Source organism: Gobio gobio (genome assembly GCF_949357685.1).
Source record: "Gobio gobio genome assembly, chromosome: 4".
Classification (NCBI taxonomy): domain Eukaryota; kingdom Metazoa; phylum Chordata; class Actinopteri; order Cypriniformes; family Gobionidae; genus Gobio; species Gobio gobio.
The window spans coordinates 21367061-21383678 of record NC_137100.1 but is presented as its reverse complement, the minus strand read 5'-3'; the positions used below and the strand labels follow the sequence as shown (position 1 = coordinate 21383678).

Genomic DNA, 16618 nt, shown 5'->3' with positions numbered 1-16618 from the left:
TGTGTGTCTGTGTGTGTGCACTTTCAGGATGAGACAGAGGAGTGGAGCCGTTTCCAGGCAGACCTCCAGACAGCAGTAGTGGTCGCCAATGACATAAAGGTGGAAGCTCAGCAGGAGCTGCGCTCACTGCGCAGACGTCTGCAGGAGGAGCAGGAGCAGAGCGCAAGACTGGCTTCAGAGTTGGAGCAGATTCAGGGCACCAGGTACACATTCACTCATCAACTCATAACTGCCCTCCTCTCCGCCATCCATCTGGGCTCTCAACTCTAACAAACTCTCCTCTATTCAAATATCAATCTCTGACAGCCAATGGCTGGGTTCACTGGTATAGTTTGCGACATTGTGAAGTTAAATTATCATACAATCTCACAATCAGAATAAATTACTCATTTGACATTTAGGTAACTGAAATTCATGTCTGACATTTTAAAGACTGTAGTAAACTGTACGAATGAACACTCAAATCAGTAGTCATGCAAAATGACCCTCACTTCTCTGCTTTTACACACTTTCTTGCATCTATTTACTCTTTGTTTGTGTATAGTAGCTGCAAACTGTGATACAGGCCAAAATAAATTCACCTGCTGTGTCCGAAATTAAAGGCAGCTGCCTTGCTGCTCAGTTAGTCAATGTTTTTAACTACTAAGTGTGGAAATTTCAAACCAGCTTAAAATACATTGTATTACATCTAAAAACCTTGAACAGATTAGAGTGAACTTTAGACATAAGCATTGTAGTCATAATTTCAGTTTAGCTTTATTTATTTTTTATTTCAGTTTAAGAAACTTTTGTACTTCAACTTAGTTGCCAAGGCAAAATTTCTCATTTACATTTTATTATTAATCATTTATGTAATATTTATATTTTATTTTATTGATAACTCTATTTCAATTAACAAATGTTATTTTTTAATGATGTTTAAATGTTATTTACTTTATCAATCAAACAGCATTTTTAGCATTTCAACCAACCAACAAAGCACATAAAAACAAGTGAATTGAAAAACATTTTTAAACATGAATTTTGGCATGTCATAGGCATTTAATAAAAAATTTCAGTTTTTGTACATAGACTTACTGACTCCCACTGCCTTATTTTGAACACAAATAGACCTGTCATATATTTTAAATGATAAACACATACAGATGAATTGAGCTTGAACTGATAATGAGCTGATGATCAATTGTATGTGCATTTCATGTGCAAATTTACACAAGAAATACACAGTTTATGACTGTTTAGGGAAATGAACAGCAACATCTTTACCTATGTCAAATAGTGTTTATTCCCTGGTGTTGGGCTGGCTTTAATGCTTTGATTTTCATTTTTCTACTAGCTTTGTAGAACATTTTGCATCAGACATTTTTCTGTGGCACCAGACCTGTGCACTTCATAATAGAAATCCAATAAGATTATTAGCCTGAGTGCATGTACTGAATACCGGTTTAAGTATTTTGAGATGGGCTTAATAAAATACAGCGCTTCTATAAGTAGTGCGTTTGAGTTGCTAAATATTTAAAAACTCTTCCCCTCCGTTCAAACGGATATCCAGTGTGTGTCGATCTCCCCCCTCCCTCCGATGCTCCCTGAGATTGCTCTCTAAAGGATTTCCCTCTGACCCAGGTGAGTGCATTGCTAGCTCCAGTCCCAGCACTCATACTAAATGCTAGTATGAATACTTATGGATGGTCAGAGTGATTTAATCATTGAGGATGTTCAAGAGCTTGTGTCTTGCCTGTTTTCCCAACCTTAGCCACCCGCCCACTGCTTTGAACAGTACTTCTATCTGATTGGCTGTGCTCATTTAATTCAAAAGGGGCTGGGTCTGCTTTGCTTGCTGGGTCTGCTTTCCTTTTACTCAAGTTCTTGCCCTCAAAATCTTTGTATGTGGCGACATCTGCTATTTGCTATGATTTTTGCACACAGATTGTGAAACAAATATCTCATGTTTCTGGAAACGTTTGAAGGTTTTCTTCCTTCAGTCATCAGACCTGCTTATAAATATGCTAAAAATGTCAGATGTTTTACTGATTTCCAGAGATGCATGAAGGTTGATGGTGACAAATAAGCATTTGCTGCCATGATGAAAACATTTGTTTTATAAATGACGCTCAAATTACTGGTGATGCTGCTTATCTCAAAAGTCAATCTGAGGCTTTCATCCAAATAAACTCAATTTACCAAGTATTTTTAATATACCTTCATTTGGACACCATTGTTTTCTTTGTGTTTCTTTCAGAATCACCACTGGACCTGCTTTTGAGAACTCCAAGACTGCAGTTGAGGGGCGATAGTTAGAGTTTAAATCAATGACTGATTTACAGTATTGTAATTCAGAGTTATCTGTGTGTCAGTATTATTCCCGAAGATGAAGAGGAGACATATTCTGAATTTTTGACAGGAACAAAAAAATCATAAAACCAGAATACATATGCTGTTTCCACATCTGCTCAGAGGAGATATTTGTATTTGTTCTAAACCACTCATGCACTATTTGAAATTGATAATGTTACCTGCTTTAGGCTTGTGTTGTTGCACCTTTCAAGCAGGGCCAACTGAAATGTGGGGTATAGTTGGAAGACAGTGAACAAATTGTGTAAGGATGTATCTAACATTAATTTATTATATTCCTAACTGTATTTTTAAAGTAGAAAAAATAGCTTTGTATTGTGCTGCCTTAGGAATAAAGCCAACATTTACAGACTTTTACTACTCTACCAGCACTTTTTGATTTTTTCTTAATGGTTTTTATTTAGACAGCAGCCAAAGAGCTGGATCTGCCTAAAATAATCATAACTTATATGTTTACACATTAGGCATAGCAGATACATCTATTTGAGTAACATGAAAACTTTGGGAATTTTCATGTGCCACATTTCAAATTCAAACGACAACATTTTGTTTTCCTACTGTTGTGTGCAAGTCCAACACTAGATGGCAGACAAACAATTCTTATCAACTCTCCAACATATCAAGCTTGTAGTCTTTAAAAATAATTTTATTCTTATAGTTAAAACCCAGTTGGTTTACAACTTTTAAATGCTTTTATCTGATTTACACAAGCGCTAACCAATGAAGATTACTTGTATTGCATTACATTTGCTGTTGGGTGGTTGTCTTGTCCTTATGTCGTTTCTGTTTGATCACTAGAAGTAGTATTAAGAAATCAGTCGAGCTTTTGAGAAACGTGCTTTATCTCACGTTCAAAGTAAACAAGCACTTCTATTGTTGTTCCTCATTCGGGAGCATTTGTACTCCACTCACATTCCTATCTGCATTGGTTAATGAACTGTGGCCAATTTCAGTTTGAAAGTTTCTCACTGAAGTCGATGGATGTGAATCACAATGAAATTATGAATGCAAATAAGACTTGACTCTCAAGCATGAAGTGTCAGGTCCTCAAAATGCCTATTTTGTCAAATCTCAGGTTGTATCTTCTCGCAGGAGCATATTCCTCTAGAGGCAGTTCACCGGAAATGAAATCACATGCTGGTATTAACAAAAGTTCAGAAGTAACACACCTCATCTGCCTTTAAATGATGCAGTATATGTTGTGATTCAGTGAATGTGCAAATGTAACTTATGTACTGTTTTCATGTGACTGCAATGATTTGTGTACTCATGAGAGATACACTACTGTTTATCTCTACCACATGGGGCTTTAAATGTACATGTTTAAAAGTGTCGTCTATGTATTCTGTTCTTTTGAGGTCAATAAATCAAACCATTCCTGCATGTAATGTCTGTAATGTGTGTTTTTAAGGTGGCTTCCACTGGGGATTCTCATTTTTCATTTTCCCGTGTTTCTATGCATCCATTTACAGTGAAGAAACATGATACTGGCAGTTTAGGACTTACCATCACCAGAGCTGTGTTTTAAGAGTTCTTGCTGATATTTTGCATGCCTACTTTATGCAAATCGAACCATTTTGTACAAAAGGAAATTTCTTCCTCAGGTAGTAAAACTTCAGTGTTCAAATGTGAATATACAATCTCACCATAACTGTGTTGTGTGGCGAATTAGCCGTGACATACCAATGTTGTCTAAAACACTTGCCTGACTCAAAGAACTGACTACTGAGTATTGATTAAACATGAGAAATGCTATCTTTATGGTCCTGTGCGAAAATAAATATTTGTTATCACTTTTTAAATAATAATCCATTATTGCTGTTCTTTCAAAACACTATTTGTGAACATTATCTGTTTATTTATAATAATAAGCCGTCATTTTCCTTGATTGATTATACTTATTGAATCTTAACAAAAACCTGTCTAGAAACATGACTGTCATATTGCTACCCATAATAAAAAGAAACAAAATATTTATTTTATTGTGCATAAAGAACATGAGGCCTATTTTTAGAACCTTTAAGATTTAATCCTGACAATTAAACATGTTTACCCCAATTTTTTATTTCCATAATGTAAAAGAAAAGGGGAAAATGGAGGGGGAAAAACATTTTATAATATCTACAAATTTTTTGTCCTGGGGTTGTTGATATAAATGTAACATTGTGTTACAGTATTTATATAAAAAAAAATATATATATATATTATATATATATATATATATATATATATATATATATATATATATATATATATATATATATATATATATATATATATATATATATATAGTAACCTGGTAGTAACTAACGAGACGAATAATGGGAAACGCCTAGACACAATATGGTAATAAGAATCTGGGAAGGAAATGTGCCTAATTGTGATGAAAATAAGTTGGCAAAGCAAAATTTGTATTATTTTTTTATTCAAATTTACTCTTTTTTCTTTTCTTTTTTTTTTGATTATTAGGGTGAGATGTGACCCAAACATTATTATGTGAGATTTGCCTAATTTATTAGCATTGAATGGCATTATGGTATGATTTAAAATTGTTATTAATTACTATTATATTATTTAATATTATTTAAAGCAAGTATTACAAAAGAATTGTAAAAATATATTACAATATTTGTAATGTAAAGAAAAGTATGTAAAATAGTTTATTTATCACATGCAGTGTCTTGCGTTCCAACATAAACACCGCTGTGGCCTGTCTCTATATCTGTATGTGTGTTCTGTGATTGATAGGTCATGGAATGAAGATGTTAGTCTCTCTGACTCAGATGGCGGCCTTCACTGGGGCCGAATGACCATGTCCCAGAATGCACCTGTGGGTTTCCTAACCCACGGCAGTGGGAGTGGAAGCAGCACGTCCTCAGAACCAGGAGCCACGGTCAAATCTCTCATCAAGTCTTTTGACACAGCTGTGCCGAGTGAGGACACAACCTTTCTCTACGCCTTTCTCTTTTTTTTTCTCCTGGGTTCCCCTCATTCTCACTCTTGTTCTCTCCCTTTCTCACCTCTTCTCTCTACCTTGTAACATTCATTTTAAGATCTGAGACATTAATGAGTAAAATGTCCTAGATTGTAAAATGATTGCTGAGAAAATATTTAGGCAGTGATAAAGTGTTTAGATCATGGTGCTATTGTGGTGAAACAGATGCTAACAGAAGCTGTTCTTTAATCTGAGCTTATAATGTAATGCTCTCCAAAAATATCCTGTCTGCCATCAGTAACACGGCAGCAGGAAAGTCTGATTCTCATTACAGCAGCCAGACCTCTCAAATCATTCCAACCTGTCTTTATATTGGACAGATACTAATGTAACATAATGGGTTGTGAGACAGAAGGGCTTGTTCTCATTAATTGTAAAAAAAAATGTCATGTTAGATTAGAGAAGTTGTTAAATGTTCTTAGAACAATAACACAAAGCGTCCCAATATTAATTACATTTAGTATAAAATGTTCTGCAGAATACAATGGGGTATATCAAAAAGTCTAATGTGGCATCAAACAGTTATTCCAGCTTCATCAAACTATAACTGTCCTCATAAGGGCCTTCACTAACCATTTATTTACCTGTAGAATTATTAGGATGTATTGACAGAAATGCAATATAATATACATAACTATGTTTTCAGTGGTGTATAAAGACCTTACATAATGTACCGCAGGGCCGTGCAGAGAGTTCTTCAGGGGCAGGGGCTCAAATGTAAAAAAGGGGCTATATATATATATATATCTCCTTAGCTCATCAAGCCTACATTTATTTAATCAAAAATACAGAAAAAACAGTAGCCTAATATTGTGAAATATTATTACATTGTTCTTTTTAACTTTTTATTAATCCAACAATCTTGAAAAGAGTATCACAGTTTCCATCATTGACATTAAATCCTCATATTAGAATGATTTCTGAATGATCATGTGACACTGAAGAGTGGAGTAATGATGCTGAAAATCCAGCTGTGATCACAGGAATAAATTATATTTTAAATTATTTTAAAATAGAAAACCATTATTTTAATAATATTTCACAATATTGCTGTTTTTTATCAAATAAATGCAGGCTTGATGAACATAGGAGACTTCTTTCATAATGCTGCATAATATTCAAAAATGGTAACGTTAATATAATAATGTCCTTTCACGTAACCATTTCGCCAGCCTACACTTCACATAATAGGCCTGTAGGTGCCGGTGGCACTTGGGTTTTGTTAACTTTGATAGTTTCATGAAATAGTAAATGGTGTATCAATATACATAAATACAAGTGAATTTAACACTTACCATTAATGCGACTTTTGCTGCTGCTGAATGGTTTTGTGCAGTGATTTGTTTGTTAAAATCCTTTTAGTCAGTGATGCAATTTATAAAATCAGGAAATCGTTCCACAAACGTTAGTTCGTCTGTCCATGTCATTTTCAACCGATTTATGAATAAGAACAGAAAATTACCGCTCCACATGCCCAATGGAATTTGATCTTGCTTTGCCAGATCATGATTGGTTGGTGTATATACATGACAAACGGGCATTGGTGAATTGTGTAATACTTTAAAATATATAATATATAGATTTGTAATTAAATCAACACATTAGCTCTGATTATGGATGAAAAAAAATATTGGTTTACTTTTTTCCCGTAAGGCCACACACTCTCTGAAAGGACCATATTTGGCTCGAGAGCCGTTTCCGAACAGTGGAAAATCAGCAGTCAATCAAAACGCACGCAACCCATAGCAACGCGTTATAGTAACGCCTCAACAGAAATTGTCCGACTTTTGAGCTGTTCGTTACTATTGTATACATTGTCATGTTATAATCAAATTTATTTAGTTTTATTAACCACAATACAGGGAGTGCAGAATTATTAGGCACGTTGATTTTCTGATCATATTTTTTTTCCAGGCACATTTGACCAATTTCAAACCACAGTAATCCTAATAACTACTATTGATTTAGTATTTAATAATGTATAAGTGATATATAATTGTTCATGAAGGCTGGAAATGAAAATCACCTTATATTCAGGTGTGCAGAATTATTAGGCACGTTTTCTTTTACAGATAAATTGAGCCAAAAAAGAGATTTAACTCAGACTGAAAAGTCAAAAAGTATTAAATGCCCATGAGAAGGATGCAATACTAATGCAATACTAGACATTGCAGTTAAGGCGTGACCATTGGACAGTGAAATGCTCGTTGGGTCAGCAGGGTCAGACAAAAACATGTGGCGGAGAAAAGACACCTATTAACCGCAAAAGAATTAAGAATTAAGGTGAAGAATTAAGGGTGAAACCATCAGGAAGCCTTTAGTCTCCAGCGCCACCATTTTCCAGAGCTGCAACCTACCTGAAGTCTCCAGAAGTGCAAGGTGTCAGGATCTCAGAGACTTCAGTTAGGTAAAGAATCCTAAAAAATGACCCCCACTAAATAAGAATCATAAGCTGAAGTGTTGTAAAATACATGAAGAAGGTTTTTTTATAGGCTTTATGGACAGATAGGTTGAGAGTGACTCTTGAAGGACCAGCACCACATCCTCTAGTACCACTGTTTGAAGAATTCATCTTCCAGAATCTGCCAGTACGTTTTGGGAGTTCATTTTTAGTCCATCTCTGCAAAACGGACTTCAGGATGGACTAAAATGAACTCCCAAAACGTCCTGCCAGATTCTGGAAGATGAATTCTTCAAACAGTGGTACTAGAGGATGTGGTGCTGGTCCTTCAAGAGTCATTCTCAACCTATCTGTCCATAAAGCCTATAAAAAAACCTTCTTCATGTATTTTACAACACTTCAGCTTGTGATTCTTATCTAGTGGGGGTCATTTTTTAGGATTCTTTACCTAACTGAAGTCTCTGAGATCCTGACACCTTGCACTTCTGGAGACTCCAGGTAGGTTGCAGCTCTGGAAAATGGTGGCGCTGGAGACTAAAGGGTTCCTGATGGTTTCACCCTTAATTCTTCACCTTAATTCTTAATTATTTTGCAGTTAACAGGTGTCTTTTCTTCACCACCTGTTTTTGTCAGATCCTGCTGACCCAACGAGCATTTCACTGTCCAATGGTCACGCCTTAACTGCAATGTCTAGTATTGCATTAGTATTGCATCCTTCTCATGGGCATTTCATACTTTTTGACTTTTCAGTCTGAGTTAAATCTCTTTTTTGGCTCAATTTATCTGTAAAAGAAAACATGCCTAATAATTCTGCACACCTGAATATAAGGTGATTTTCATTTCCAGCCTTCATGAACAATTATATATCACTTATACATTATTAAATACTAAATCAATAGTAGTTATTAGGATTACTGTGGTTTGGAATTGGTCAAATGTGCCAGGAAAAAAAATATGATCACAAAATCAACGTGCCTAATAATTCTCCACTCCCTGTATTATCATTGATATTTGTCTGAGAGGGGCACTTTTGATTTATTTTGAAAAAGGGCAGGGGCTCAAGCACCCAAAGCCCCCCCCCCCCCCCCCCCTCTGCACGTGCCTGATGTACCGTTATGTTTTTATTACCATATAATAAGCCATTTCTATCTACATACACCGTGGGTCCCCTTACTGTGAAATAACCATTTTGCGCCGTCATGTTTCTACAGTAGCCCTAAACGGACAAACTTCTCTACAGAGCGCTAATCACTCTATGCTCTCTGCAACTGCAACATTTTTATCCTGTGTCGGCCACCATAGCTTCTCTATGCACTTCGAAGGGGAGGGGTGAGCAGTGGGTGAGTGCAGTATACAATCACTGCTAGATGCCGCTAAAATTCACACACTGCACCTTTAAACAAGGTTTTATTAAGACTATTGTAATTTTACCTACATTTTTGAAATAAAAGTTATCATTGTACCATGATAGCATCAAACTCCAAACTTCCTCTCCAGTCCTAAAGACCATCTATTGAAACTAAGCTGCCAAAACGGCTCCTTCTAAACTTACTTCTAAAGAGCAGTACACTAAGAGTAAATTGCAAAAAAAGTCTGTCAAAACGAATGGCTTTTCTGGCTTTGTGTAGCACCTGCTGCTCTGCTTATCCTTCAGAAGATATAAATGTGAAAATCAGAAGTTTATTTATTTTTTTTTTTTATCTCGCTAGTTGTTTCAGTTGTGAATCTGAACGTTTCAGTTGAGAATTTGGTCCTACTTCCTGTGTCATTCATCTTAAAGGGATAATTCAACCCCAAAATTTAAATCCTTTCATCATGTGTCAAAAGTGTACGGGCACTTTTGATCCTCATGCCATTCCAAAAGTATATGACTTTCTTTCTTCTGTTAAACAAGATATTTTGAGAAATGTCTGTTTTCTTTTGTCCACACAATGGAAGTCAACAGCCACCAAAACTGTTTGGTTACCAACATTCTTCAAAATATCTTATTTTGTGTTCCAAAAGTCGTGCAGGTTTTGAATGACATAAGGGTGAGTAAATGATGATAGAATTTTCATTTTGGGGTCAACTATCCCCTAAAAATGTGTTTGATCTTCTTTGTGTTTGTGTTGACTCTGTGGCTGGAAATAGGATTTTGTATGGCCATTTAAATGTTGATGCTGATGTATTTTACTAGATGGACCCAGCAGCTCAGTACAGATACATACATCTCCCAGAAGCCCCCTAAGTGGCATACCAGTCCGTACAGCCCCTGCTGCTGCTGTCTCACCAATTCAGGTACTACAAATCTCACAATACGCCACACATTTATTGTAGAGCACAGGGCATGCTATCACTGACATGTGCTTTATATTTCTAGAGGCACTCTGGAATCAAGCAACTGTCAAAGACCCTTGAGAGAAGAATCGCCTTTGGAGATTTCCCCCACAATGGTACTTCATAGTGTTTTAAACAACACTTCAGTTATCCTTAAACACCCATACTGTGTAGAGAAACATTTAAATTTAATGGATGAGCTAAACTGTTGATAGCATCTGTGACGTTGTTGCTTACCACAGAATTTGTTTTAATTGCGTTCAAAGCAACGGATTGTAATGTCTACAAAGTCAATATCTGTCTGAAATCGATGTCTAAAACATCAGTGTCTAAAATGGGGTATATTGAACCAAATATTGCATTAAAATGCAATTAAAATACATTGTTTCAAAAGCCAAAAAAGGTCTCAGGTTATGACTGTAACCATGGGTCCCTGAACGAGATGCTGCCTCGGAAGTTACGACGCTATTGGAAATGCCTCTGCGTGATAGTGTCTTGAAGCATGCGTGTAATCAGGCCAATGGCATGGCGGGTCATCATCCGGTAGCAAGTGACTTCATGACCAGGAAGCTATGAAACACACCCAAACTAAACAATGTCAGCTTCTGATTGGCTGAAGCAAATCGATCACAGGCATGCAGGGTGAGGGGAGCGTCTCATTTCTTTTTGAGGGAACCATGGGTACAGTCGTTACCTGAGATGTTCCCTTTCAAGGTGTTCCCAAGTTACAGTGCTATGGCAACGTTAATACCCACTCCACCATACTAGCACGTTCCTGTCTAGTGGAAATCCTTGCGAGCACAACCTAGGAAATGAGCACCCGGGACCCCGGTGAGGAGTCCAAGTCTAGGCCGTAGAACCTCACAAATGGATAGGACCAGCCAGTTGCATCACAAACTTCTCAGGGATACCCCTGACAACAAGCCTTTGGAACTCGCCATACTTCTAGTTGAGTGAGCTCTGACAGCCATAGGTGAAGAGAAATAGCCTTGATTATCCACTTGCTCATCCTTTGCTTGGTTGCTGGGGCCCATTTGTCTAGCTGACCCGAAGTACACAAAAATTGATCGGACGTTCGCCACAGGGCAGCTCTGTGGACATAAGCATCAGGGCATAGCAATCTTAGCTTCTCCTGGTCCAACATCTGAAAGGGACCTGAAGATCTCTCTTCACAGATGTAATAGACAGCAGAAAAACAGCTTTCAAGGTTAGAAATTTCTCTGTGACGGTTTGAATGGGCTCTTGGGGAGCTGTCGACAGGTCTTCCAGAACAATGGTCAGATCTTAAGTCGGAACCCTGTGGTTTGCAAAAAAGTTTGATACGCAAACTTGTCCACTTCCACCTGGCCAAACTCCTTCCAAATCATCTCCACCACCTTGGGGTGGAGTCTCCATTCCCCGGGCCACAGCCCATGCCTCGACACCCAGGGATATACTGCCCTTAGTGAGAGCAGCTAGCCCTGGGCCCACAGGAGGATCTAGAGTTCCAATTTGCAAAGGAGGCGCGACCACAGACCCCCCAGATGATTTATGTAGATGACCAGCAATGTGTTGTCTGTCCGGACAAGCACATGATGGCCCTGAGGTCTAGAGGGAAATGTTTCAGAACCAGAAAAACAGCCATCATTTCCAGGAAATGAATGTGCCATGAGAGATGATGCCCCCCTCCCACCCCTCCCAGAAGCTGACATTGCTTGGTCCGAGTGTGCTTTATACTGCACCAAGGCTTGATATTGCGCGGTACGAGGTGACGTCCTGCCTTGACATTGGACTGATTACACAAGTGCTTCAAGGCGCAATCACGCAGAGGCATTTCCCATAGCGTTGTAACTTACGATGCTTGAAAGGAAGTTAAAGGAACTCCGGTCCGCTAATGTGTTATTTTGCCAACACTTTGTGGCCTTTGCCTACTACGTAATTTACGTTAGTTACATCGCATTTATGTGTTACGTTAAGTATTTCCTGCGTGAGGTACTTTGTGTTGTACGTTGGCATGACGTTCCTCGTAGTGTCACTGTCAGTGTCACAGATTATTGTAGTGTCACTGAGGAAAAATTACACTCATTCACTGCTATAGACGGTTTCATCAGACGCACGCACGTTGCCACTGTTACGCGCCTGGCCCGAAGTTAACTTCTGGTCTGTGTTTGTTTATCGGTCTGGCATCTACTACTATCGCACTACTCAGTAGAAACACATTTTTGACGTACTATTCTTTGATAACATGATATAAATATTAACGATCAAGCAGAGAGAATATGACACCAGCGCAAAAACAGTGTGTGCAACTCACCAAAAAGCCTTAAATGCTTCATAAATATCCAGTCATACGAGAGCAGCGTCTAATGTAATTTAGACTGTATGTCTAATGTAATTTACTTGCTATTTATTTTGCTTGTTATCAGAAATAATCTACTCTAGAGGTAACTTATTCTGGCTGCGTTTTCACTTGGCATTAACATGTGATCACCGGGATCATCAGGACACAGCGAGTTTACATTCGTTCACATCAAGTGGTCGCCATCTGGATAACTGATAAGATTTATGTTTCCCGCAAAATATTTAAATGTGCCTTTATCACGGAGTGCAAAACAACTTTCGCTTTGTAATGGCAATAGAGCACGGGATTTTTTGTGATGCATTCATATACAATCAATCTCAAATAGGGTACTTTATCTACAAGTTAACTTTCCCAACATTAATCTTATGTTATGAATCAAAGAAACATGTTATTCCTAAGCATTGCATGATTGATATTTTTCTTCTTCTCTACGGTCTTATGGGTTGGGGTTGACATGAGGTAATTAATGTATGAATTTACATTTTTGGGTGAACTAACCCTTTAAGGGGGGCGTTTCCCCCACTCTATATTGCAGACATAAATGGGAGATTATTTATTGTAAACATGCTGAAACAATAAAAACATGTAAATTAAGATAATGCTGCCCAATTAAAATGAAAGATGATAGCGCATAAGGAGGATAACGCAGCCTCTGTTGTTATTGATTCTTTGCGGACGACTACCGGAAGTTAAGTTTGGGCCACAAAAGCGTGCATGCGCAGTAACGTTTGTTTATGTTGTTGTCGTTGAAACCGTCTATAGGAGAAGAAGAATTGGCTAAACTCGTTAAATCATCAAAATCAACAACATGTATGCTTGACCCTGTACCAACTAGGCTATTTAAAGAGATGCTACCAGAGGTCATAGATTCTCTTCTTAATATCATTAATTCATCTTTGTCATTAGGATATGTACCGAAAACTTTTAAGTTTGCTATTATTACACCACTTATTAAAAAAACGCAACTTGATCCTACAGAATTTGTCAATTACAGGCCAATCTCAAATCTACCCTTTCTATCAAAAATACTTGAAAAGGCAGTGTCTTCACAATTATGTTCCTTTTTAGAAAGAAATGGTATCTGTGAGGATTTCCAGTCAGGATTTAGACCGTATCATAGTACTGAGACTGCTCTCATCAGAGTTACAAATGATTTACTCTTATCATCCGATCGTGGCTGTACAGTCTTCTTAACATTGTACGGGAAGCAGACATACTCTGTCAGTTTAAATCTAGACTAAAAACACATCTCTTTACTATGGCATACACATAAAACACTTTTTTTTAAATTAAATTATTGTTAGGCTGCATTAACTAGGTCAGCCGGAACCGGGAACACTTCCCATAACACCTGCAGTGTTAAAGCAGATAGAGCAACCATTGACTACCATAGTATTTTTTTCCCTACTATGGTAGTCAATGGTTGCTCTATCTGCTTGGTTACACACATTCTTCAAAATATCTTCTTTTGTGTTCAGCTGAACAAAGAAACTCATACAGGTTTGGAACAACATGAGGGTGAGTAAATGATGACAGAATTTTCATTTTTGGGTGAACTATCCCTTTATAATAATACAATCTTCGTGGATTGTAATATGTCCTTGAATAGGATATTCTCCATAACTATGGCAATAATAGGACACAATATAAAAATTCTCTTGTGTGTCTGTGGTTCTGTCTCTCTCAGGGTCGTGTGACGAACTGAAGCCCTCATCTCTTATGAGGAAAAGTCCGTCCCTCGAGTCAGTAATTAAAACTCCAGCTCACTTCAACGCCCGCACCTCATCATTTACTTACAACAGAGCCAACAGCAAACTCAAGTAAGCTTCACAAACACAAAACCACAGATGCAGTGAACATTTTCCTAACTACGGGCACTAAAACAACAAATGACTCAGTCTTTTAAAAGAAAAAGACACATTTACCTTTCACTACTAAAAATATGACTAATAATGGCTAATGGCTAATAAGATGACTCAGACCACAAAAGCCTAAACTGTATTTCTCATTTGTGATACACTTGCATTCCTCAGCTGTTCCTCCCTATTTTCGTTTTGCTGTCCTGCTTTGAAACAATGCCTCAAGTTGCTGCAAGCTAGTCTTTCTGGTGATTCACACTTTGAACAGAATCATGCTTGGTACATACTAGTACAAAGGGAAAAAAAAGGTTTTGATAGAGAACCTTACTCATGATCTTTAATAGTTTTTCAATTACACTGTTGGGAAGGTTACATTAAACACAGCTAGACTGAAGACTAGAGAAACATTGCACACTCTCTTTATTTATACATACTACACGGCTCACATACTGTTTTTTCGCATACTATATAGTAGGGAAGTATGGATGCAGCCTATGAAGAATTGACATAAACATGAAATAGGACCGTGAAACAAGAACAAAATCTAAACAGACATGTTTAAAAAAAATTACATGGTCCTGTGGTGTGACAAATACATTTTAAAAGTGGAAATGGTCTATGTTGTGTTCTCTCTATTCATATGAGCTCATAAAAGCCACATGCATAATAATTATAAAATAATTTGTAAAATGCTGTTTTAATTGTCAATTTTCTAAATATTTTCATATAGAGATAAATTCCTTAAGCAGTTTTAAATCACTCCCCAACAAACACAGACACACTATTAGATGTGTCTTTATTTATTTATTTTAAATCACAATTGCCTTTAAACACCATTGAAAAATCTTGGGTTGGTAAGATTTGTGAAAGAAGTCTCTTATACTCACCAAGGCTGCGTTTTCTTGTTTAAAAATACAGTAATATTATTAAATATTATTACTTTAATTTTAAATAACTGTTTTCAAATATATATTTTCAAATGTAATTTATTCCTGTAATGGCAAAGCTGTATTTTCAGCATCATTACTCGTCTTCAGTGTCATATTATCCTTCAGAAATCATTCTAATATGCTGATCGGGTGCTCAAGAAACATTTCTTATTGTTATCATATTTTGAAAACAGTTGTGCTGCTTAATATTTTTGTGCAAACCATAATAAATTTTTTTCAGGATTCTTTGAGTAAAAAGGTTGAAATAAAAAGCTATTATAACAGTATAAATATTTTTTACTGTCACTGTTGATCAATTTAAAGACGCTGTTTGTTGTATTTATGAGGATCTATTGACAGAAATGCAATTTAATATACATAACTATGTTTTCAGTGGTGTATAAAGACCTTACATAATATACCATTATGTTTTTATTACCTTAGAATGGCCATTTCTATCTACATGCACCGCGGGTCCCCTAACTGTGAAATTTATTTTTGCACCATCATGTTTCTACAGTAGCCCTAAACAGACAAACTGATCTAAAGAGCGTTAGCTACTCTCTGCCGTCTCAGAGAGCTTCTCTATGTGCTTCGAAAGGGAGGGGTGAGCGGGTTGCAATTCACAACCTGTGTGAATTGACTCAGCGTGTTGACGTGTTGACTCAGATTGTTCGAATATTACAATTAAATAATACTTAAATCGATATGTCATCCTCAATAAACCCGTCTCCAGCGTGTTGCCTCCGATCATTCGAATATTGCACTTTAATAATTATTTAATCAACATCATCCTCAATAAACCCGTCTCCAGCATGTTGCCCCCGGTCCCTCGAATATTCTGATCTATTATGACCTCCGAGCTGTAAAGCTGCCAGAATAATAATAATAATAATACGCTGTTTGTTAATTGGCCAGAGGAGAACTGGCACCCCGCCTGAGCCTGGTTTCTCCCAAGGTTTATTTTTCTCCATTAGGTCACCTAATGGGGTTTTGGTTTCCTTGCCACTGTTGCCTCTGGCTTGGCGTGCTCAGTTGGGGACACTAAATTTTTCAACTAAACATCTAAATAAATCTAAATAATAAACTAAATTAACCATTTAAACTAAATTACTGATCGAATTATTGATCTAAAGCCCACACTGTCACTGTATGATAATTGAAATGAACTGATGACATCAGCGTTTTTTCCAGAATGGCTATACAGCTGAATAAAATGATGCTGCATTATTTTCCTGTTTTACACTGTAAAGCTGCTTTGAAACAATCTACATTGTTAAAAGCGCTATATAAATAAAGTTGACTTGACTTGACAACCTCACTGCTAGATGCCGCTAAAATTTACACACTGCACCTTTAATGTGTCCTTGCTGAATAAAAGTATTAATCTCTTTATATAGTAATCTCTTTATACAGTAAACAGTA

The 16618-nt window shown here is 36.9% G+C and overlaps 1 protein-coding gene across 3 annotated transcripts in view; it reads left to right on the top strand.

The window, feature by feature from the left end:
• Positions 1–16618, top strand: part of specc1 (sperm antigen with calponin homology and coiled-coil domains 1) — a 270540-nt gene that overhangs the window by 152434 nt on the left and 101488 nt on the right. For all 3 annotated transcript variants that reach the window (XM_079816099.1, XM_079816100.1, XM_079816101.1), the window contains 5 exons: positions 28–203; positions 5101–5285; positions 9925–10025; positions 10108–10180; positions 14093–14225. In XM_079816099.1, coding sequence (XP_079672225.1) covers positions 28–203; positions 5101–5285; positions 9925–10025; positions 10108–10180; positions 14093–14225 — 668 coding nt within the window. The remainder of the gene's footprint in view (positions 1–27; positions 204–5100; positions 5286–9924; positions 10026–10107; positions 10181–14092; positions 14226–16618) is intronic.